This window comes from Oryx dammah, unplaced genomic scaffold (assembly GCF_014754425.2).
Source record: "Oryx dammah isolate SB20612 unplaced genomic scaffold, SCBI_Odam_1.1 HiC_scaffold_9, whole genome shotgun sequence".
Lineage (NCBI taxonomy): Eukaryota > Metazoa > Chordata > Mammalia > Artiodactyla > Bovidae > Oryx > Oryx dammah.
In genome coordinates, this window is record NW_024070193.1 from 25,114,299 (window position 1) to 25,137,705 (window position 23,407).

At 40.5% G+C, this 23,407-nt stretch overlaps 1 protein-coding gene across 10 annotated transcripts in view; it reads left to right on the forward strand.

Moving 5' to 3' along the window:
* The first annotated feature begins 2,434 nt into the window (after positions 1-2,434).
* Positions 2,435-23,407, forward strand: part of SLC25A26 (solute carrier family 25 member 26) — a 143,633-nt gene continuing 122,660 nt past the window's right edge. For 6 of the 10 annotated variants that reach the window (XM_040246612.1, XM_040246609.1, XM_040246616.1 and 3 more), the window contains exons 1-3: positions 2,435-2,787; positions 9,222-9,378; positions 12,699-12,808. In XM_040246612.1, coding sequence (XP_040102546.1) covers positions 2,755-2,787; positions 9,222-9,378; positions 12,699-12,808 — 300 coding nt within the window. In that variant the 5' untranslated portion in view covers positions 2,435-2,754. The remainder of the gene's footprint in view (positions 2,788-9,221; positions 9,379-12,698; positions 12,809-23,407) is intronic. The other 4 variants (XM_040246618.1, XM_040246615.1, XM_040246617.1 and 1 more) reach the window with 4 other exon arrangements.

The following is a 23,407-nucleotide window of genomic DNA, read 5'->3' on the forward strand; positions in this document are numbered from 1 at the left end:
AGAACTGAGGCCACCTGCCAAAAGCTGGCACTAATTTGGTAGCCATGGAAAAACGCCGTTTTGGAGGTGGATCCTCCAGTCCTCACCAACTCTTCAGATATAGCCCTAGCCAATGCCTTGACTGCAGCCTTATCAGAGAGACCCTGAGTCTGAACTGAGACAGGCTTGTTGCTGAAATTCAGCCTCTGTCCACTGGTGCTGAATTAAATCTCAGAGACAGAGCTTTGGGTGAAATAGTGTTATTGCTTTGCCAGGCAAAGGGGCAACAGCTGAATAATGCTCTTAAGACTGTGAGTCCCACGCTGGAGTGGATAGTGAGGAGTCTTATCATGTTTAAGGAATAGGGCGTGATCAGCTCGTGGACATTCTTCTGATAGGTTGGTAGTGAGGTAATTAGGGGTCAGTATCATCAACCTGTGGTTCTAATTGGTCTGGGGTTACATGCTTGTGAGCAGCACATAGTTAACTTCTTACACCTGGTGGGGGTTTCAGTATCTGCAAAACAGCTCAAAGAACATGACTTAGAATATTATCTATAGTCCTTGAGGAAGAACTAAAGGTCCTTTGACTGTTTAATGGCCAAAGTATTATTATCTTGTCTTGCTTGACCGTTTTCCTTTCTTTCTGCATTTTGTCACTTATCTGATTGAATGTATTCTTTGAAAAGTTTTTGTACAGACAGAAGGCAGGCGGACGAAATGGGTCGGCGGCTCTACCCTGGGAAGGCCTCGCAGGGTCCTGCTCAGTTGCTGGCTGGGACCTGGGACTTGGGACTCTTTGCAGCAGTGTTTGCACCTTTACAAACATCTCATCAAGCAGTAAAGAAACCATGAGAGACTAAAAATAACTGATGCCAATGCACTGCCAGGGCAAATTGTGAACAAGATACAAAAGACCAAACACCCAATATCACATCTGAGGAGTTGGGAACAAAAGCAGGGTATTGCACATGGTCCTTGCAGACAGCAACTCCAAGGAGGTGCACAAAGCACCGGAAGCATCCCTCCAGCCCGATCCCGGGATCTGCCCCCACCCTCACTCCAAGGACCAGCTCCCTACCTGCCTCCCCTCTCCAGCGTCTGTGAGGGAGCAAGCAAGGGCACCTGTTACTTGTTTTCACTCCTTTGTGCTGCAGCATGAGTCCAAGTAAAGGCTTAACTGAGTTTATTGCCTGGCCTCTTTTCAATTTTCGGTAACAGCACTGCTCAGGTAAGCCACTCTCAGATTCCTGGATGTTCAGAATTTGAAACGCTAAAGGTATTCTGCTAATCATTTCTAGATCATTTCCACTGGAAGAGAATAAAGACTGTAGCAGTCGTATGAAAGACACAGTGAAGAAAGGCAGACACAGAGCCTGCTAAGGCTGTAGCACAGGGTTTGAGGAAAGATGATGAGGGCATATTCAGTCAAATTTCAAGCCTGGGTGGCCTGTGTTCTCTGTACCTTTGGGCCAGCTTCTGTATCAGTTGCAGAACTGGGATTCTCTGTAAAATGAGGATGGTAATGGTGCTCACCTTACAAAGCAGCTGTATTAGAGCACCTTATCTGAGATGTTGTTGGTCCTTAATAGAAGAAAACTTAGAAGGTATTTATTTGAAAAATGTAAAGTCACTGTCTGCTCCAATAAACTTATATTAAGTATTTAAAGTGGTCTTTGAGGTGTGCAATTGGTACCACAGCTAACAAGCAAATGAATAACTGAACCAGTGAATAATATTAAGTGCAAAAAACTGTGCGTAAGGAGAAGTAGGGGCTTCCCTGGTGGCTCAGTGGTAAAGAATCTGCCTGACAACATTGGAGACCCCGGTTCGATCCCTGAATCTGGAGAATCCCCTGGAGGAAGAAATGGCAACCAACTCCATTATTTTTCCCTAGAAATCCCCATGGACAGAGGAGCCTGGCAGGCTACATTTCCTAAGGTTGAAAAGAGTCCATCCCAACTTAGAAACTGAACAACAACAAGGAGAAGTAGAGGATGCTAATTTTTAACTCAAAGAAGGAATTAAAAAAAATTATTTATTTTTAATGGCACTTGGCACTTGGTTGTTGCACCTGGGCTTTCTTTAGTTGTGGCCTGTGGGATTAATAATTGTGGCTCACAGGCTTAGTTGCCCTGGTAGCACGTGGGATCTTAGTTCCCTGACCAGGGATAGAACCTTTGGCAAGCTGATTTTTAACCACTGGACCACCAGGGAAATCCCAGGAAGGAAACTTTTGAAGTGCTTTTCTATAGTTAATAATTTTCTAATGATGAGTCTGTTTTATGGAAACGTCAGACAAAATTTCTACAGATGAAGCCAAACGATAAAGCAAAAAGAATTAACATTGGAAGCCACAGGCCTCCCCAGAAACTAGTCCGGCAGCTCTATAGCCACGCCTTCCCCAATAGCCCCGCCTCCTTTGGGTTAACGCTTGGGCTTCACCCTGCGCTCACGGGGGTGGGGCTTGCTGCTCCAGGTTCTTAATCTAGGCTCATTTGCTCGCGAGAGTTCCTCCATCTAGCCTACTGAGAAGCTGTCGGACTTGGAGGCAGAGAAGAGTCGCGAGATTTGACTAGATCACCCTTTCCAGACTCCGCCCCTCCATCCCAGCTCTTCTCCGGGCGCAGCTTCCCCGTTTGCACGTGTAATTGTTGTGGTTCAACCTCACGTGGCCGCGGAAGTGCCGGCGGCTTCCAAGATGGCGGCGCCCAGTGTCAGGCGCCCGTGACTCGCCTCTGGTCTGAATTATAATCCTGATCAAGTCTATGGGGCCATGGACCAACCTGGGTTCACAGCCTCGCTGGTGGTGAGTACAGGGCGTTAGGAGTGCCGGAGTCCTGCACCGGCGCCCACGGTGTCTTCTCTGTCTTAGCACCTCCTTCCGGTTTTGCGCGGTGACTCGTCCCTGGGTCTCCGGTCACCAGGTCTGGGAGGAAGCGCGGGCGTCCTGGACCGCCCGGGGCTTGTGTCAAGCCTCTAAGTTTGCTATCTGTATGCCAGAAAGGGACAGGAGTGGGTTAGCGGTGGCATACTTGACTCGTCCTCCGCACCGCGGTTTATCTAAAGGAAAAAGAAAAGCTTTAATTATATACTGTAACCACACTTTGGAGAACTTGGCAGTTAATGAAATATTCACAAGGACGCTCAAGTCGCTTCCAGACCTGTTGGCCAAGACTGTAGTTTCGTTTTGCTGTATCTTTTTTATTCTCGGAAAATAATGTATCCGTTCATTCAATACATAATTAATCGGCTATTTTGCGTCTGAGTATTTTTCTAGGCTTTAGGTGTGTACTGATGAGCCCAAATAGCCGTGCTATGCAGTCAGTGGTGTATAGTAGGAAAGAAGAATCAACGTGTCTTAAAAAAACAACCCCCCCCTCAAAGTCCTTCAATAAATATTTTGAAAACAAGTCCAGTAGGGGTTACTAGATACAGTGGTGAACCAGACAGATTGCCTGTTTTTTCATTGTGGGAGAGTGGGCAGAGGCAGAAAACAGACAAATATATTTACGAAAGCTTTCCTGAGAAATGAAGACCCATAGGGCTGGCTTCATTCAATTATCAAGTGTTTTCTGCAGGTGTGGGAGATAACGTGGTGAACAAGGTAGATCTGGTCTGGTGGTGGAGGCTGAAGAGGGAAATGATCGTTAGCCTAAAGGAGTGAGGGTTACTTTCAGCGTGCTATGGAGAGATGTGGAAGGGGGATCTTACTCAGACGTGTGGAACGTTGGTTTTAAATCCAGATTTGTTAAGATCTGTGGAAGCTAGGTTTTAGAGAAGCAGAGAGAGGCTTTACCACTTTTGGAGGCATTTTCCTGTACAGCTGGTGAGATAGCAGTAGTACTTGTGAGAGCATTGCTCTGTGGGGAAGTAGGGTAAGCTTTTTAGGTACAGCGTCTGGTTTAATTCTGACAAACAATTGAAGTCTTATCCTAGTTCTCCCAGTGAGGGAACTGAGGAGTGGTATGTTAGATAATTTGTCTGAAGTCACGCAAGTGAGATATGTTTCATGTGTGTTACTGTCTGAGCTCAGATTCCAGGCAGTGCAACATGGGATTTCGTGCCCCTTATTACTCTTTAAGACTGTCTCTTAAGTCAATAACAGTAGCAGTTGCTGAAAGCAGGCATCAGTTAAGGAAAGAAACATGGTTTTAAAATTTATTTAGGATTTATTAAATAATGGTACATATGCATACTTTTTAAAGTGTAGTTACAGAGAGTAAAATTAGGATTGATTGGTAGAAGTTTCAAGGAAAATTTTGCTCTGTCTGAATTCATTTCATGTGCAGTTTCTCTGCCATATATTCTGCCTACTGGTACTGTGATTGCCCTTGGAGATTTAATGGCAAACAAACCAAAGCATTACCATAAGGTGCTATGAAAGAAATGAGGTATTACTGAGAGAGAATCATCTTGGAGAACTAAGATCCTGCATGCTGCATGGCCTCAAAAAATAAAACACAAGGACCGCCCCCCCCCCCAACAGGGGTGGTAACCTTTGATTACAGTCATTAATTCCTGTATTCTTCTAATAGTTATTCAGCTCAGTTCAGTCGCTCAGTCGTGTCCGACTCTTTGCGACCCCATGAATCGCAGCACGCCAGGCCTCCCTGTCCATTGCCAACTCCCGGAGTTCACTCAGACTGGTGCCTACTATTGCCTACTGTGTACTGGTGCTGGGAACATATTGGTAAACAAAACAGGTATGGATCTTACAATCTCGTGGGACATGCACAAACTTTGAAGAAATAGATGCTCAACTATAGAATTAAAATTCTAATCATTGTAGAACAAGAGGGTCTAAACGCAGACTTGGATTAGAGAGCATCGTGTACACAGTCCTAGAAACGGGCGAGATCAGATGACTCAGGAAAAAGGTCAAGGTGGCAAGAAGGTACCTAGCAAAGCGTTAATGATGGAGTTGGGGGTGGAGAAGTGGGGATTGGGTGGGGATGGTGAACTTCTAGAGGCTTGCAGGCTGTCCTGTGATTCTGTTTTTCATCCTAAGGGCTTTTGGAAACTTTGAAGAGCGCAGATATCTCTTTTACAAAGACAACTCTGCCATTAGTGTAGAGGGTCAAGAAGCGCTGCAGGGAGAGTGGGTGGAGGAAGCGGAAGAAGGCAGGTCTCATAGGAAGCCACAGGAGGTTAGAGTCACTGGTGGCCACTTCACTGTGGAGAAAACTGAGAATGTCAGGGAGGGGTGTTCTCCGGAGAAGCCATGTTAATGTTTTTCGTGTTCTTAGTTGTGGTCTAGGCTAGGGACCTGTGATCATTTTGCTTGGTTAAATTAGGCAGGTGGTTTGATTTTTGTCCTGTAGTTGAGTAGCTATGATTTTGTTTTTCCTGTTTTTGCCAGCTTTCTTTGGAGAAATAAAGGTTTCATAGCATGTAATCTTAATTTTCTTCAACTCCCAGAGGAATTTCAAAGCACTGATTAGACTCTTGCTGTCTGTAACACTTTTAAATTAAAGTTGTGGGAGAAGGAAATGGCAACCCACTCCAGTATTTCTGCCTGGAAAATCCCATGGAAGGAGGATCCTGGTAGGCTACAGTCCATGGGGTCGCAAAGAGTCGGACACGGCTGAGCAACTTCACTCAATTTGGATCTGCAAACTCATATGGAATTGATTCTTATAAGTTGTATAAGGAAGAGATCAAGATTCATTTTACCCACATGGATGCTAAAATGACCCAGTATCATTTTTCAAAAAGGTCTTCTCCCTATGCACTGCAAATATGTTACCTTTGACATAAGTTAGGTCACAGGTTACCAAATATGTGTGGGTCTACTTCTCGTCTTTTCTACTTTGATCTATTTGTCTACCTTTGTGCCAACACCACATTGTCTTAGTTTAAATAGCTTTGTAATACATCTGGACATCTGCTAGAGTTATTACCTGTGAGACTGCTTTGACTATTCTTGAACTCTCACATTTCTATATATATTTTGTAGTCACTGAGTTAATTCCTGCAGGAAAAAAATCTTCCAGTTTTTATCAGGCTTATATTGAATCTGTTGACATCTTAATATACTGAACTTTTAACCCATGAATCCCTTCATTTGTTTATCTTCCACCTCTCATTAATTTTTTTTTCAGTGTAAAGGCCTATATATCTTGCACAATTTTACATTTATGTACATAAGGGATTTTGGTCATTTTCCATTCTTGTATCATCTTGTGTTTGGGGATAACGAGTATATCAGCTTCATAAAATGTGTAGAAAAGTGTAATCTTTTTTGTTATTTTCTAAAACAGTTTGCAGAAGATTGGTGGTTTTTTTTTTAAAGTAAGCATTTATAAGCATATCATAGTTGCTTTTTAAAAATTTATTAAATGGGTTATTACATCTAAAGCACTTAGAAAGTATCTGGAATTTGATAAGTTCTATAAAATGTTAAAAAAAAATTTAGGTTGTGGTATATATGTTATCTATTGTATATGGTATCATGATCTCAATAAATTGTTATGGTGAGGTAAGGCTTGCTGGTTATCTGTGTTATGTTCTTTTTGGATTTTTGTCTAGTACTTAGGATTTTCTATGTAAGCTATCATAAATCTTGAATCCTTTGGTAACCTTTTTGATATGTGATCATAAATAAAACAATTTCTCAGGCTGAAGAAAAAAAATGGTAGAGTTCCTTAAGATTCAATTGATGCTGACTTGATGTAAAATTATAAGCATTCCTTAAGATTTAAGGTTTTTAAAAAAATCTTAAACATGTTGCTGTGTGTCTACATATATATGTATTCTTATTCCTGTTAGCTGTATTTTTTCCCAGTCTCGTGATACTTGATACATGATACTTGATACTTGAGTTATAGAAGTTTGAAATCCGATACTTGAGTTATAGAAGTTTGAAATACATAGAACAAGTTAGTAGCTCTTGATTGATGATTTGCTAGATATGTAGATTGAATCTGATCGTTTACTCTCAGTATACAAGAATTCTGATGAAAGAAGGGCTGGAGGATCAATGCATGCAAAGTAGCCAAATAGATTAAAAGGGTAATCAACTTACTGATTAAAATTTAGCAGTAGATAGCAAGCATCTTTGTGAACCCTTTCCTAAGATTAAAGAGAAAATTAGAATGAAGTGCAGCATATTTTTAAAGAAATCAGTCATATCAGACATTCTCACAAGAATTTTAGTTTTCCTTGTGTTTTGAGAGAATGAAGAGGCAGGCAAAATAATATTGAATTTATAAAATCCTTAAAGAATAAGTGAGAAGAATGTTGAGAAAGCTGGCTTTTTTCTTTTTAACTTTCCTAATTGTGACCTTTGCCCTGTGGCTTAGATGATTTCTTTATATCCAGAAAGATATTCCACATTGTCTTTTTTTTTTTTTTTTCCTACTCCCACTTGATACTCTACTGGCACATCTCTGTGTTTTTTTCATGACAACTTTTTAGGTCATTTGCAGAGTGCCCTGCATGGTTCTGTCATGCCTTTCAAGGTAGTGTACACTAATTTTTAATAATTGACCTATGCTAGCTCATTGAAAAACAGAGATTATTTCATTTCTCATCTGAGTAATTTCATTTTTCCAGTGAACTCTTGCAGTGGTTTTATCGTGCATGGCAAGTAGAGCAGAAAGTGTTTGCTAGGTACTAACCCTTATTCCACCTGAGCACTCTGTAATTCCAAAGGATGGAAACAACAGATGATTTTGAACTCTGCGTGTATGTTTGAGTAGTATTGATTCCTCTTTTTCTGTGTCTTGGAATATATAGTTTTTAATGTCTGCTTTTACTTTTTGAATAGGTAATATATTCACATAGTTCAAAATCCAAAAGATAGGAAAGTTAGCAATTCAGTTTAAAATATATAGGAACCATATTGTTGCTTTATAATTCTTCCATTTACTTGCTATAAAATGGTGTTGATTTATGTCTGTAAATGGTACCTTTAGGCCTTGTGTATTGACCTTTCTCTTCTGCTGTCTCTGAGTTTCTGTTTTTCGGAGTTTGTTTTTGCTTGGACTAAGCTGTAACCAGTTTTTTAAATGCTCTACTCTACCTATGCTTTAGTGTAATCAAAAGGAGCAGACTTGGTTTTCAGGTTTTAAAGTGCACCTTCCCTAAAGCAACATGTGTCTCTTCGGAGATGAGGCATTTGGGTCAGGTTTAATGCCCTCCAGGAATTTAGTTCTATTTTTTTTTTTCATTTATTCCCTTAAATTAAAATTTATCAAGGAATTTTCCAATATACAAAAAGTAGAGAAAATATCAAGAATCCTTAGATATGTGATTCTTAAAATGTGGATCTAGATTCACAGGCAACATTACCCATTTGGAATGGAAATTTCAAGACAAATTTTTTTTTTTTAATGCAGATCCACTACTCAGTTAAAAAGGCCAAAAATATAACACTTGGTATGATTTGAAAAGAATACTGAGATAAACTGTCAAATGAAAAAAACACAGTGCTGCAAGCCACCTTTTACTTTTAAAAAAAGTAAAATACATATTCATATTTTTTAAAATTTACCATTTACTTGTTTATCTTTTATTTATGTATTTTTTTGGCTGCACAGCATGTGGTATCTTAGTTCCCCAACCAGGGGTGGAACTTGTGCCCCCTGCAGTGGGAGCACACAGTCCTAACCACTAGATGTCCAGGGAAGTTCCTCATATTCATATTTGCTTGTATTACTGAGCGACTTCACTTTCACTTTTCACTTTCATGCATTGGAGAAGGAAATGGCAACCCACTCCAGTGTTCTTGCCTGGAGAAGCCCAGGGACGGGGGAGCCTGGTGGGCTGCCGTCTCTGGGGTTGCACAGAGTCGGACACGACTGAAGCGACTTGGCACAGCAGCAGCAGCAGACCTGAAGTAACTTAGGACGTATACAATAAGAAACCAATAAAAGTGGTTACTGCAGTTTTTCAGGATAAGGAAGGAGACTTTGAACTGTTTACTTTCCTGAGGTTTATTTGTTTCACTTTTTTGAACCCTATGAGATCATTAATTTAAAATTAATTTTAAAATTATTAAATCATTAAACATTTGTTTAAAACTGAATAATATAAAATTTACAGTTTGAAACTATAGCACAATAATGGTTATTTTCCCAGGACAAATCTGTAAATTTAGGCAGGAGGTCTTTTGACTATACCAAAGTAGTCTGGTGAAGTTTAAAACCATGTTTGAAAGAAATGTGCTTTAAAAACTTCCTTCTTATCCCTATCCCGCAAATGGCAGCTTATTATTCTTTTGTAACTTTTCTTTTTAAGGCTGGCGGAGTAGCAGGTGTCTCTGTTGACTTGATATTATTTCCTCTGGATACCATTAAAACCAGGCTGCAGAGCCCCCAAGGATTTTATAAGGCTGGTGGTTTTTATGGAGTATACGCTGGAGTTCCTTCTACTGCTATTGGATCCTTTCCTAATGGTAACAATTATATTGATATTATCATTGCTTTATGTAAAGCCAAGCTAATGGGATTTATTTTCAGAATAAAATATATTGGACCACATATTTGTGGTCCAACCCTAGATAGAATTCCTTATGTTTAATGTAGTTGTTACTTGGGATTTGTTTTCTATTCATTAATCCATTATTTTTGACTCAACTAGTGCTATAGATGCCATCCTAAACAACAACAAAACAACACCACGAGCAGCCTTTTGAAAGGGGTTTTCCTTGGTAGAGCTCCGAGTTAGAATCCTTAAAGTGCTCCTCTAACGCTGATTGTGATGCCGTAGGGCAGGCGTTCTCAACCTTGCCTGAGTGTTGAAATCTCTTGGGGAGTTTTACAAAATACTGATGCCTGTGTCTCTGTGAGGAGTTTAACTGGTCTTGACTTTGCCTGGGTATCAGGAGTGTTAGTAGCTTCCCAGGGGATTCAGATGTGAAGCTAACCTCAGTAACCTCTGCCTTGAGGAGTCTCGTGGAGCAGGTGAACCTGTTTTATTGATTCCACCTGTTGGTATATTCTTTTCCCAGATACTTCTTTTGATAATTGTTTACTGATGCTTTGATTGCACTCAGATTGAGCAAACAGAAAACCATTACCACCAAACACACTCACAAAACCACTGCTCCATTAAAAATAAAAATTGTTTTTTTTGATTTATTTTTAATTGAAGGATAATTGCTTTACAGTATTGTGTTGATTTCTACCAAACATCAGCATGACAGAAGATTCTTAAATTCTAAGGTTTGATTTCTTTTTTGCAGTGTATTTCATTAGAAATTCTTTCTTGTTAACTTGACATTGAAATGTCCATCTGTAAAAAGCACAGTATTCACATAAAGATTTGTAGTGCAAATCTTTTTGATCCTTTAGTTTATCCCTTCTTCCCTTTCCCTGAGCCATCCTTAGAACAGCCAACTGTTTTGAGGTTATCCTTGAATTCTTTTCCCTGGAGACGGGAAAGGCTACCCACTCCAGTATTCTGGCCTGACGAATTCCATGGACTGTATAGTCCATGGGTTTGCAAAGAGTTGGACATGACTGAGCGACTTTCACTCACTTTGAATTCTTTTATGCCTAAATTTTCAGTAATCGATTATAGCAAGTCACCATTTAGCACACACTTCATGCCAAGTATACCTCTGTTGGTGGGAGATGGGCCTTGGTTCCTATATTTGTCTGTTTCAGTCACCTGATCACCTAATGAGTTTTTTTTTTTTTTTAAGAAAGTACTGCTGCCTGTGACCCACTCTCAGAGGTATGGAATTTAGTTGGTCTGAGGTGTGGCCTGGGCTTTGGATTTTTAAAATATATATATATCCCCTGGTAATTTTAATATACAGACAAGTTTGGGAACCTGTGAACTGGGGAATTGCAAAGAAATATCAATATCTTACTAAGTCCCTGTCTTTTGGGTACTCCTTACCTTGTCTCCTTCATTGTTGTAAATCATTTTTCTCTCTTACATATTATGTAGGGATTGTTGGTAGATGAAGTATTAGTGATGGTCTTCAGGGTACATGGGCCTCCCTTAAGCTCACAGGACTGGTTTAGATTCTTGTGAGCAGGAGTTTACATAGAGAACGTGGTTTTGAATTTTTGTGTGTTTGAGAAAGTGGGTGTTCTTGGACTGCTTTACTTTGCCCTCCACAGAACATCATTGAATAGGAGAGGCTGGATAAGAAGTCAGAGTGCCACCATTCCAGAAATGGCTGTTTTTCTGCAAATTTTTAGTGAATTGAAACTCTTTATGAGGCACTCTAAACATTTTTTGCTATTGGTTCAAGTTCTCTACAGAATGCAATACGCCATTTTACAGCGGTTGTATGTTTTTTGAGGACGTATTGTGCAGGGGGTGGAAGGGGCCGAGGGCTGCGAGAGGAAAAGAACTGTAGTCAAGATGCATATGTAGCGTGTGTTTAGAAGAGAATGCAGGGGGAATGTAGAGGAACCACAGTTTTTTTGCTTTGTTTTCACTCGGCGGGGATGGAGGTGGGTGGTGCGATGTCCAGTAGGTGGAACTTAGAACTGAATTTGATTGGTGCTATTCTAGCCCAGTGGTCCCCAACCTTTTTGGCACCAGGGACCGGTTTCATGGAAGACCCATTTTACCACAGACAGGGCTGTGTGTGGGGGGGGATGGTTTTGGGATGATTCAAGCATATTCCATTTATTGTGCACTTACATCATATTATTATTATTACATCATCTCCACCTCAGATTATCAGGTGTTAGATCCCAGAGATTGGGCACCCCTGTTCTAGCCCATTTAGTGAGTGGGCCAAAAGAGGACAGCCTAAGTAAGAATCGCAGGTGGGAATTAGGTCCTGCGTTAACTAAATACAGCTGCCCGCTTGGGCCTCACTCATCCAGGGACAGGGTGCCGCCTCTTCTGGCCTGCTGTTAGCGGCTGAGGAGTGTGTGTTACAAGCTTACTGACTAACGGTGGAGAACTGCTTTTCACTCTCAAGCTTTTTTCCTGAGTATTTCAGACTTTGCTGTGACATTTTCGAATGACCTTTGAAAGATGATTTTGCCGTGTATTTATCTTTCATGCCAAATCTTTTATGTGACTGCTAAACATCTTTGATTAACAGTGCGTGGCAAGTCTAAAAGCGTTCCTGTGCTGCTAAGGTTAGTTCATATGATGGGGTAGCTTTTTAGAGGTTTTGATTTTCAGTTTTAATTAAATAGTTGATTGTTTCCTTGAAGTAAAGGTGAATTGAGGTAGGTAAAAGTAGCCATGGTATTTTGAGTATCCAGCAATAAAGCATAACGGAATAGGTGTTTTATTGAGATATATGTTTGCAGTTTTAACCTGTCTGTAAATTAGTGTAGTTGATTAGTTTACGATCATATGTAAAGATATTTTGGATCATGGATATTCATATCCTTTTCTAAAACTCTTACTAAAAAGTGTTAAGTGACTTGTCAGTACAAACTGGTAAATGGTAGGTTAGCTGTTAGGGCTCCTCATGGCAGCAGGGATCATGTCGTCTGCATTTTTGTGAGTCCAAGGTCAAGTGTGTACCATGGGCTCAGTGAAATCTGTAAGAGTTGATGGGATGTCAGGGGAAGAGTCCATATTATAGCTTTATTATTTTTACTTATATTTGAAATATTTATAAAGACAATATATTTATAAATATTTTTATTTATATTATTCATATTTAATATTTATATCTTTATTGTCTCATAAGTTAATAACTGAGTTGTAATTTTGTTTTGAGAAACATATTCACAGTTTGCATGGATATTTAAGCTTTGTGAGAGACTGGTTTGTTTTAAATTTCAGCTGCTGCCTTTTTTGTCACCTATGAATATGTGAAATGGATTTTGAACACTGATTCTTCTTCATATTTGATGCCTGTGACACATATGTTGGCTGCCTCGGCTGGAGAAGTGGTAAGTAATAAGTTATGTGTATAACATACTTCAGAAATGCAAAGCATGAATTATCTTCAGTATATATATTACTTCATTTTCAAAAGACAGTTTTTTTAAATTAAAGTCTTAAATCCCAATAAATGTAAATGGATTAAACATGATAGCTGAAAGATAGTCTAGATAGTACAAAAGAATCCAGATATGTTATTTACAAGAGACATACCTCAAACATAATTATATAGAAAGAATAAAATTAAAGAAATAGAAAATATCCCTGTAAACTGTGGCTTTTTGTTGTCAGCATAACTGAGCAAGAACTATTTCCTAGAAGTCCCTTTCCAGGAGGGTTCCAGGTCAGCCTGGCTACAGGAGAAATCTGCACAACATTTTGAAGGCAAAAGTGGCACAGCATTCGTGCTCATGCTCAGAAGGTCGGTGTGGGGTCAGACACAATTGCAGTTCGTACACCTCATCAGTGATCTTTCGGCTTCAGGAAGCAAGCCAGGCCTCCAGCTGCTCCACCTCCCACTGGATCTTCAGCTTCTCTAAGTTTTGAGTCAGATGTGTGGGCTCTGGTGAAGGAGATTGCTTGGTACTGTAGGACACCCACAGCATTGAGATTGGTGGTGGAGAATGTGAAATTCAGTCTGTCCTTGCTTGTCTCCATTTCACACCCATCTTTCCTTCCTGATTGCCTGTCTTCTAAATTTCTGTCCCAACTCTCCATGCAGAGGCAACAGTTCTATATGAACTGCCTAATTAGCTCTCACAATTACTGTTCGTATCCTGTGATAACTCCTCATTCTTACTTTTCTTAGTGATGCTACTCCTCTGGTCAGCCCTCACTGATTCAGAAAGGCTACTTGAGAGTGGATAGCAATGTTAATATTAGCCCCCCTCCCCCAAAAAAGACTTAAAGCAAATAAAAAAGAAACTTGCATACTGATACAAGGAACAATTCTGTTGGGAAATGTAATAAACCTGAACTTGGATTAAATAGCATAGTCTCAAAATATAAAGCAAAAAATTGCCAGAATTAGAATGAAAAATCAGTACAATTATTATCTTCATTGGTGATAGTCACATCTACTTTATAAAAGTTCTAGGACCAGGCAGGCATAACTTGTTAAGACCATAGAAGATTTGAACACCGTGACAGGAACGGTCTAATGGATGTCTATGGAGTTCTGCACCTAATTGCTAAAGATTATTTTTTTTAAGTGTACTTGGAACCTTTAACGAACATCTCTCCTTGAAGATTGAAAGAAGTTAGCTCAAAAGACATTAAATTCACAGAAGTGTTTTATATAAAACTTCCTTTTGACATTGGTTTACAAATAATTTTGTAGAACCTAAGCCAACTCTGGATTTAAATTGTGTTAATAATTTACTGAACTTATAAGTGTGATAGGACTAACAATATGTTAATTTTTGGAGTAGCAAAGAGCATAAAGTAGTAGTTCCTTTATAAGTTATAGACACCTTTAGGAAGCTAATGAAACCTTGTCTCCAGTAAGCTGCACTTATGGACAATTTGTGTACAGTTTCTGGGGATTTTCGTTCCCCCGACTCTTAGCCAAAGTAAAGACTCCAGGACTTGAATTCTGCCTGAAAATTATTTTAGTCTGCCATTTAAAAGCAATTTATATTTAATTTAAACAATCTTTTATTATCCTTGGCTTATGTTTTTGTGATCACGTTCTGACATTGGAACCCATTGCATGCAGTTATTTTCACGTATATATACTAAAGAACAACAAACAGTGTGAGAGTTTGATTGTCTCTTAGCTGTAAAAATTCTGTCCTTCTGACTGCTGGTAACACTGTTTTAGAATTGCCTGTTACTTTGACTTACTTTAAATATATTCTTGTAAATTTAACACTTGGCTTATATTTTGTAGTATGTTCTGAGAGTAGACATTAAAAAGAACTTGGCTGCTTTTTTTTTTTTCATTTCACATAGGACCATTGTGCTTGAAACTTGATTTGCCATGTTGGAGGGTAGACTTTCAGTTTATAAAATTTCTCTTAGACTTACCAAAATTATATAAAGTGTTAAAATCAAATCGGGCGAAGGTGAGCTGTTAGGTCAGTCATATTAATGGTACAATATTTGATCTGTAGAAAATATTGTATTCTAATATGTTAGTATCTGTAAATGGTGTTTTTTTTTAAAAAAAAAAACTGGAACCTTTTAAATGTAATATTCTGTCTGTGAACTGTTGGGCAAAAGAGATGAATTAAGTAGGCTTCAGAGTTAGAAAAGAAGTATCTGTAAGACTGGAAATAAATAATTCTAGGTTAGTTTTATCTGTATTGTGTCTCATAGTGTTTGCATGGTCCTTAAGGTAGTAAAGCCTGTGTCAGATGCCTTTTTATAGTCTCTGTGGTGCCAGGAGAACCTTAAGGTGAGAACTTATCAGTAGCAGGTATATAGACTGAGGGTTTCATTGGTGAAACATGGCTTGATGTTGACTTTGATTTTAAATTCAGTTACAGTTTAGTATGCTAAAAAGTTTATTCCATTTATGGAGTTTGTGAAATGTTTTTCTTGTGCTCCTGTGATCGTTAAGCTTTCTTGATAAACTTCCTAAAGGCTGTCAGTGTTCCCAGTACATGTGCCTGCTGCCTTTCTATTTTAGTCATTTGCTTCTGTTTCGTAGAGCATCGACTTTTGGTTTCAGAGTCAGCCAAGTGTGGTCACTGCAGGAGAAAGAAACAGATGAATTTGGGAGAAACAAATAGGTAAAATAAAAAGGAATAGAATATAAAAAACATGTATAGCTGTCAGTGGTCAGAAAGGTATAAAGAGACCTAGAGAAAATCAGATACAGTTTAGTGCAGTCAGTCCTTGTTGTGTAATGCATTTATGCTGATATAAGATAGTTACAGTTGCAAACAGATGCCTTACAAACAATACTGGATATTTGTTGGCATTAAATGTGTCCAGTTACTTTGTTGTAGTGATGATAAGTGTATGAAACTTAGAAACAAGCGAGCACTGCTGTAATAACCACTCCCTGTAGTAGCAGGTTGATTAAAAGTTAATGACAAATCAATAAAACTATAATTACAACCTTCTACCTTATGTTTGTAATTTGGAATACAGTAAAATCGATCAAATAAGATTTAATATGTAACAACAGCAAGAAGAGTCCCCTTTGTGCCATTTTTATTATGAGGTTTGCTGTACTAAATCTCTAAATCCCTGTCTCAATTATTTTATGGCTCAGTTTTCATCAGACACAGAAAAAGCCCTGTAAGAAGTAAATAGAACCTGTGATTAGACCAGAAGGCTTGGGGTGGGTTTACTTTAGTGTAACAGATGCTATGACATTGCAGTGGTAATGATTTTTTTTTGTTAACTTTAGAATTTGACTTTTCCTGGGTCTTATTGTACTTATGGCCTTAGTCAATATTGTTTCCAGAAATGAAAGAACATTAAAATTTCTTTGCTGTTAAAAGCAGCCCCTGTGATTTAATGTGCTCATGGGTGATGTGTGTGGATGCTGGTAGATTTTTCTTTTCAGTCCCATTCTGACTTGGGATTGAGAAAGCTAGGAACTCAGTGATACCATGTTTTCTTTTTCCTTTTTTTCCCCCTGGCCACAACAGGTGGCATGTGGGATCTTAGTTCCCTCACCACGGATTGATCCTGGGTCCCCTGCAGTGAAAGCGTCGAGTCCTAACTATTGGGCTGCCAGGGAATATCCAGGGATACGGTTTTCTGAAGTACCTCTAACAGTACTTCTCCATGTAGTAATATGGCCCAGGGAGCACCGACTTTAGAATCAGCTGCCTGGGCATCAGTTTACAAATGAAGTTTTTGGGAAGTGACACTGTGGGTCCTGCATTTTCAGCACGATTCCTAGATGGTTCTGGAGTTCAGTGACATTTAAGCACCACTGATGAAGGATTATAAAAAATTTTAATATATACCCCAGTCGTAAATATTCCTACTGAGTTGACTTGGCAGTCGTGTGTCTAAGAATACTCAACAGGTAGGGAGCACACTGATCAAAAGCGTGATTCCTTTTGTCTTCCTCAGAAGCCCATATTTTTCGGCCTACTGAAAAATCTTAGTTTATTAAACTGGTTAGTTTTTGAGGGTGGCAGTGTATTCACACCTGGAGATTTTGAAGTCAGAGTGAGCATTGCATGCAGCATTTTCAAGGCCAGTCCTGCCTTGAAGAGCCTAGAAAGTGAAAGTAGTGTAGGCTGTAATTTGCTACTGTAGCAACTGACAAGGTCAGTGGAGCTACTACCTACAGTAGTCATTCCAGGGGTTTGTTGAATGTCAGATATGGGTTAAGCACATCATTTTTATTCAGTTTCACCACTAAATTGGCTGCTTAGAGGATTAGATGCATTGTTGTCAGGAGTGTTACCGGCTACACAGCACAGTGTATGTGTTACTTATTATTTTATATTTTCCCTCAGTGGGGATTTAAACTATTTTTGATTATGTTGTTCATAGCATGTTTTAAAGTGCTTTTCATGATGTTTACCGACCTTTTCTAAGAAGAACCACTGAGCAAAAAAAATAGGAGAAAGGTTGACAAATTTTGAAATATGTTTCATCTTTTGAAATGATCATGAAAGGTTTTGAATATCCATAAATTAATAAGATGCACTCTCATTTGAAATTGTGTTAGCAGTTTCTTAGACTCCTGTGCAGTTGTGTAATCAAATTATGGACGATAAGCTGAGTGGAAAATAAGATGGGCATCACTGAAGTGCAGGATTGCTGTCAAGCCAGGAGGAAGCTCGCAGGAATGCTGCAGGTGAAAGTGCTTGTGTGTGTTAAGATGCTTGAAGGCAGGAGTGTACAGACAGTGCTGGGAAGTTTGTTAGACAATTAGAAGCTGCAGCCGTACTATTAGATACCCAGCCACACTCTCTCAGGCACTTTGTTTATTGATGTATCTGAGCACATGCCTCTGCCAAGGGGGCTTTTTGTCCTGTTCTATCTGTTCATTTTCCACTGGGCCAGGAAACCTCTTTTTCTACTTTAGAAACATTAAGTACATAAGGCAGACTTCATGATTCCTCCTCCTCCTTTTAAAAAAAATTTATATGTGGGGCTTCCCAAGTGGTAAAGAGCCTACCCGCCAATGCAAGAGACATGAGAGACGCAGGTTAAATTCCTCGGTGGGGAAGATCCCTTGGAGGAGGGCATGGTAACCCAGTCCAGCATTCTTGCTTGGAGAATCCCGTGTGGAGGGGCTTGGCGGGCTATAGTCCATAGGGTTGCAGAGACTTGGACGTGACTGAAGTGACTTAGCGCGCATATGCATCTGCTTATTTCGGTGTGCTGGCTCTTTGGTGCTGGTGGGCTTTTCCCTAGGGGTGAAGCGTGGGGGCTGCCCTTCCTTGCAGTGTGTGGGCTTTTCAGTGCGCTATCTTCTTGTTGCAGGCGTGGGCTCTAGAGCCCAGGTTCATTAGTTGTGGCACACGGGCTTAGTTGCTCCACAGCATATGGGATCTTCTTGCACTAGGGCTTGAATCCCTGTGTCCTGCATTAGCAGGCAGATGCTTTACCACTGAGCCACCAGGGAAGTCCCGTAATTCCTTCTTAAGAATGCGAAACGATAAGAATTATAGAATTGTCTCCAGATTTATAAGAAAGAACCACCTTCCTATTGCTTTTCCTTTTGATATCATTTCCTCATTTGGACTTCTTCGTTTCCTTTTATCTCAGCTGCTTTTGTTCAGCTCCTCTTAGTTTCTTCCACCACTTTTGTTATCCCGACCTTGCAGTGTGGATTTAGACCTTTAGTTCAGTTCTGTTGCTCAATCATGTCCGACTCTTTGCGACCCCATGAATCGCACGCCAGGCCTCCCTGTCCATCACCAACTCCTGGAATTGACTCAGACTCACGTCCATCGAGTCAGTGATGCCATCCAGCCATCTCATCCTCTGTCGTCCCCTTCTCCTCCTGCCCCCAGTCCCTCCCAGCATCAGAGTCTTTTCCAATGAGTCAACTCTTCGCATGAGGTGGCCAAAGTACTGGAGTTTCAGCTTCAGCATTAAAGAAGGCCTTAATGTGTTTTTGGCAGTGAGGATAAAATACGTCCTTTAGAGGCCTGCAGTGAAGACAGGCAGATAGACATGGAAGCGTGGACGTACAGTAAAGGGGTCCAGGTATTTTAGGGGAAGTGAATTTGAGTGGACGGATGGGTGTTGAGTCAGGAAAGGCCTCAGAGAATAGCTCATCCTTGAGCTGATATTAGAGGATGATGTTGAGGTGGGTTGGTACAGGGAAGGCTCTCGAACTCAGGCAAACCCCTTGTTAGATGATGCTTTCAAGTTCCATATGGCTCACAGATGTGACTACATCATCCTGGAGGGCCCTGCTGCTGTGCTGAGGAGTTATTGGCTGTTACACTTTGAAGATTTGAGCACCTCAGGGTTGGTGGCTTAAGAGCAATCTCCAGCAGCAGTGTGGAAGTGGGCATGGTGTGTGAATGGAGGCGAGGAGACTTATACAAATCTCAAGGAGAGAGAGCTGATCAGAGTCCCTGTTGAGGCAGGGCATGGGATGCAAAGGGAGAAGGTGAGTTCATGAGAACCCAAGTCGGGGTTTGTCTTTGGAAAGCCTTTCCTGCAGCATTCCTTCAGTGCCTTTCCTCGTGGGCGCCTTTGTTAGCTTGTTGTGGCTGTGTTGTGTGCATGCTTGAGCTCATCTGAGTCTCTTGAGCTCTGCTCAGAAGCACACCCCAGCTCTTCAGCCAGCCCTCTGAGCCCAAGCTGAGCGTGGAAAGGGGAGGAAGAAGGGGAGAGAGAGAGGGCAGGGCCTGGCATAACCCCCATGTGGCGATGATCCTGCCGGTAGTTATTCATTTAAAGAATCAGCGTGGATGTGCTGAAAGAGATTGTTCCTGGTGGCTCTTGTCAGGGAGCTGCTTACATTCCATTCCACCGCTTTCTTTATGGCTTCTTTCTCCGGTAGATTTCAGACTTTCTGTTGCATGGACTTTTTTCTCCCTAATGTGATAGGCAGCATTCACTCAAGTGGTGTTGACTCATGACCTTGGCCAGTGTGTTTTACTGATTATCTTATGAAGTTTGTGTGGGGTCGTGGGGGAGCTCTGTGTTGGCTTTTTATTTAAGAGCAGTGTCAGTTTATGCTGCACAAATTAAGCTCAGCTTTATAGAAATGATGGGTATGATTTTCATAGGATAATGAAGTTGAAGAATCTGACTTAAACTACAGAATTTACAGATACTTGAAGATATCTGAGTGCCTATTTACCTAGTACTGTGATTGGGGCTAAGAAGCATAGAATAAGAAATTTTGACCCCTGTCCTTGAGGGATATATAAAGAAGTTGGATACATTTACTAAGTAGGTAGAGAATATTTTGAGGGCCTCCGTAAGGAGGCAGAGTATGGACCATGAGCTGTCAGGTTACACAGATCAGGGTTGGAATTGTGTCCTATCTGTGTATTTACTCTGTGTCTGCAGGTCATTTACAGGGCTTCCCTGGTGGCTCAGCAGTAAAGAATCCGCCTGCAGTGCAGGAGACACGGGTTCTATTCCTGGGTTGGGAAGATCCTCTGGAGGAGGGCATGGCAACCCACTCCAGTATTCTTGACTGGAGAATCCCATGGACAGAGGAGCCTGGTGGGCTTCAGTCCATGGGTTCTCAAAGAGTGACTGAAGCTACTGAGCACGCATGCATGCAGGCCATTTACACAACCTTACTGAGCCGTTGTTTTCCTTATCTAGAAAAACTGGGTTAATGCTACCCCACTGAGAGTTCTCGTAAAGCTTAAGTGATAGAACACTCCTAAAGTGCTCAGCATAGTGTCTGACAATGTAAAATGTTTGTTAAAAATTGGTTCTGGTCCCATGTCATGCAAATTGCTGTTTGGAGCACATTCTTAGACTTTTACAGATTTGTGAAGGCTGTCAGTTCCAGAAAACAAAGAAATTGAAATTCAAAGACATAAGTGATACACTCAAGGTTTCCCAGCTGCTGTGGAAAATAAAACACCATTGCTAAGTGAATAGTTAAATACCTATTAGACCTTCAATTTCTACTTTTTATATCTTTTGAAAGTGGCAGAACTGATGCAGAACTGGAGATGGATGCTGTTTTACTTGGGTAATGTCCCTGGTGGCTCAGACAGTAAAGCATCTGCCTGCAATGCAGGAGACCCGGGTTCGATCCCTGGGTTGGGAAGATACCCTGGAGAAGGAAATGGCAACCCACTCCAGTACTCTTGCCTAGAAAATTGCATGGATGGAGGAGCCTGGTGGGCTACAATCCATGGGGTCACAAAGAGTTGGACACGACTGAGCGACTTCACGAACAACTTGAATCATTTGAGGTTTACTTCTGAGTTCTGTGAGATTCTATAAGCAACTTCTAGACACAGGGCCTAAAAGATATTATTTTTGTTGAGAGGACTCTTAACTTTTTGTATAGAGTCTGGATTATCAAGTTTGTTAGTTTTGTCAGGGAAGAGAAGACACATAATTAAAAAAAATATTTTTATGCTCATTGGCTCTTTTTGTATGTGTAACGAGGCTCATAAGGGAGAAAGGCATAGTGAACTTACACCTCAGTATCAGTGGATATAATTTAAACCCTAAGGGAGATATTGGGCTTTCCTGTGGCTCAGACAGTAAAGAATCTGTCTGCAGTGCAGGAGCCCTGGGTTCAGTCCCTACATTGGGAAGATCTGGAGGAGGGCATGGCACCCCCCTCCAGTATTCTTGCCTGGAGAATTCCATGGACAGAGGAGCCTGGCTGGACAGTTCATGGGGGTCACAAAACAGTCAGATATGACTGAGGGACTTAAGCACAAGGAAGGTATAGTAGGATTTATCAGTTGCTTTTTGTTTTATCAACAACTGAGATTCCATTTATAACCAGAAGATGGCAGAATTGACAAGCAGATGAACTGTTGAAGGGGTTTTTAAATTTAAATGGTGGTGTCGAAAAAGGTAATGTTAGGTATTCTTAATTTGAAAACTTGTTTTCTAGAAAGAATTTTGGGAATGTGGAATAAAATACAAGTAAATAAACTGTGCTTTAAAAAAATTTTTGGAGTGCCCTGAATTCTCATTTTCTGTGTGTCTCTGTTTCTCTCTCATTAACTTGCCACTTGGAGTTTACTCTGCAAAGTCTAAAGCAGATTTGTTGTTGTTGTTCAGTCACTAAGTCATGTCTGACTCTTTGTGACCCCATGGACTGCAGCACGCTAGACTTCCCTGTCCTTCACTGTCTCCTGGAGTTTGCTCAAACTCATGTCCATTGAGTCGATGATGCCATCCAACCATCTTATCCTCTGTTGACCCCTTCTCCTCCTGCCCTCAGTCTTTCCCAGCATCAGAGTCTCTTTCAGTGAGTCGGGTCTCTGCATCAGGTGGCCAGAGTATGGGAGCTTTAGCGTCAGTCCGTCCAGCGAATATTCACAGTTGTTTTCCTTTAGGATTGACTGGTTTGATCTCCTTGCTGAGGAACTCTCAAGAGTCTTCTCCAGCACCACAGTTCGAAAGCAACTTTACTTTGTGATTAAACTCCGACTGGCTCAGTTTTTAAGTTTCTTTTGAACTAAGTATGGCATTGCTGGTTTAAACATGAAGAATTAGCTGATAATTAAACCTGGAACCTTTAAGTTCATTAGTTGCATGTAAATATGATACATATTTAATGAAAAATCTGGATCAGTCTTCCAAGGCAGTAAAAAAGCAAACCTAAACAAATGGTACCTATCAAACTTAAAAGCTTTTGCACAGCAAAGTGAAAGTGTATGTTGCTCAGTCTTGTCCAGCTCTTTGTGACCCTGTGGACTGTATGTAGTCCGCCAGGCTTCTCTGTCCATGGAATTCTCCAGGCAAGAATACTGGAGTAGATTGCCATTTCTTTCTCCAGGGGATTTTCCCAACCCAGGGATCAAACCCGGGTCTCTTGCATTGCAGGCGGATTCTTCACCGTCTGAGCCACCAAAGGAAATCATAAACAAAACAAAAAAGCTTCCTGTGGACTTGGAGGAAGTATTTGCAAACAGTGTGACTGACAAGAGCTTAATTTCCAAAATACACAAACAGTTCATACAGCTCAATAACCAAACAACAACAACAAAAGGCAATCAAAAAATGGGCAGAAGACCTAAATAGACATTTCTCCAGAGACGACATCCAGGTGACCAGTAGGCACATGAAAAGATGCTTGACATTTTTAGTTATTAGAGAAATGCAAATGAAAACATCAGTGAGGTATTACCTCACACTGGTCAGAATGACTATCATCAAAAAGTCTACAAATAGTAAATGCTGGAGACGGGTGGAGAGAAGGGAACCCTACTACGCTGTTGGTAGGAATGTAAATTGGTGCACCCATTATGGGAAAAGAGTAAGGCAGTTCCATAGAAAACTGAAAATAGAGTTGCCATACGGTCCAGCAATCCCACTCTTGGGCATATATCTGGGGAAAACTATAATTCAAAAAGATACATAAACCCCAGTGTTCATAGCATCACTCTAGTAGCCAGGATGCAGAATCAACGTAAATGTCCATGTCCATCAACAGATGAATGAATAAAGCTGTGTGTATATATACCATGTATGTATTATACATACCATGTATGTATTATACATACCAT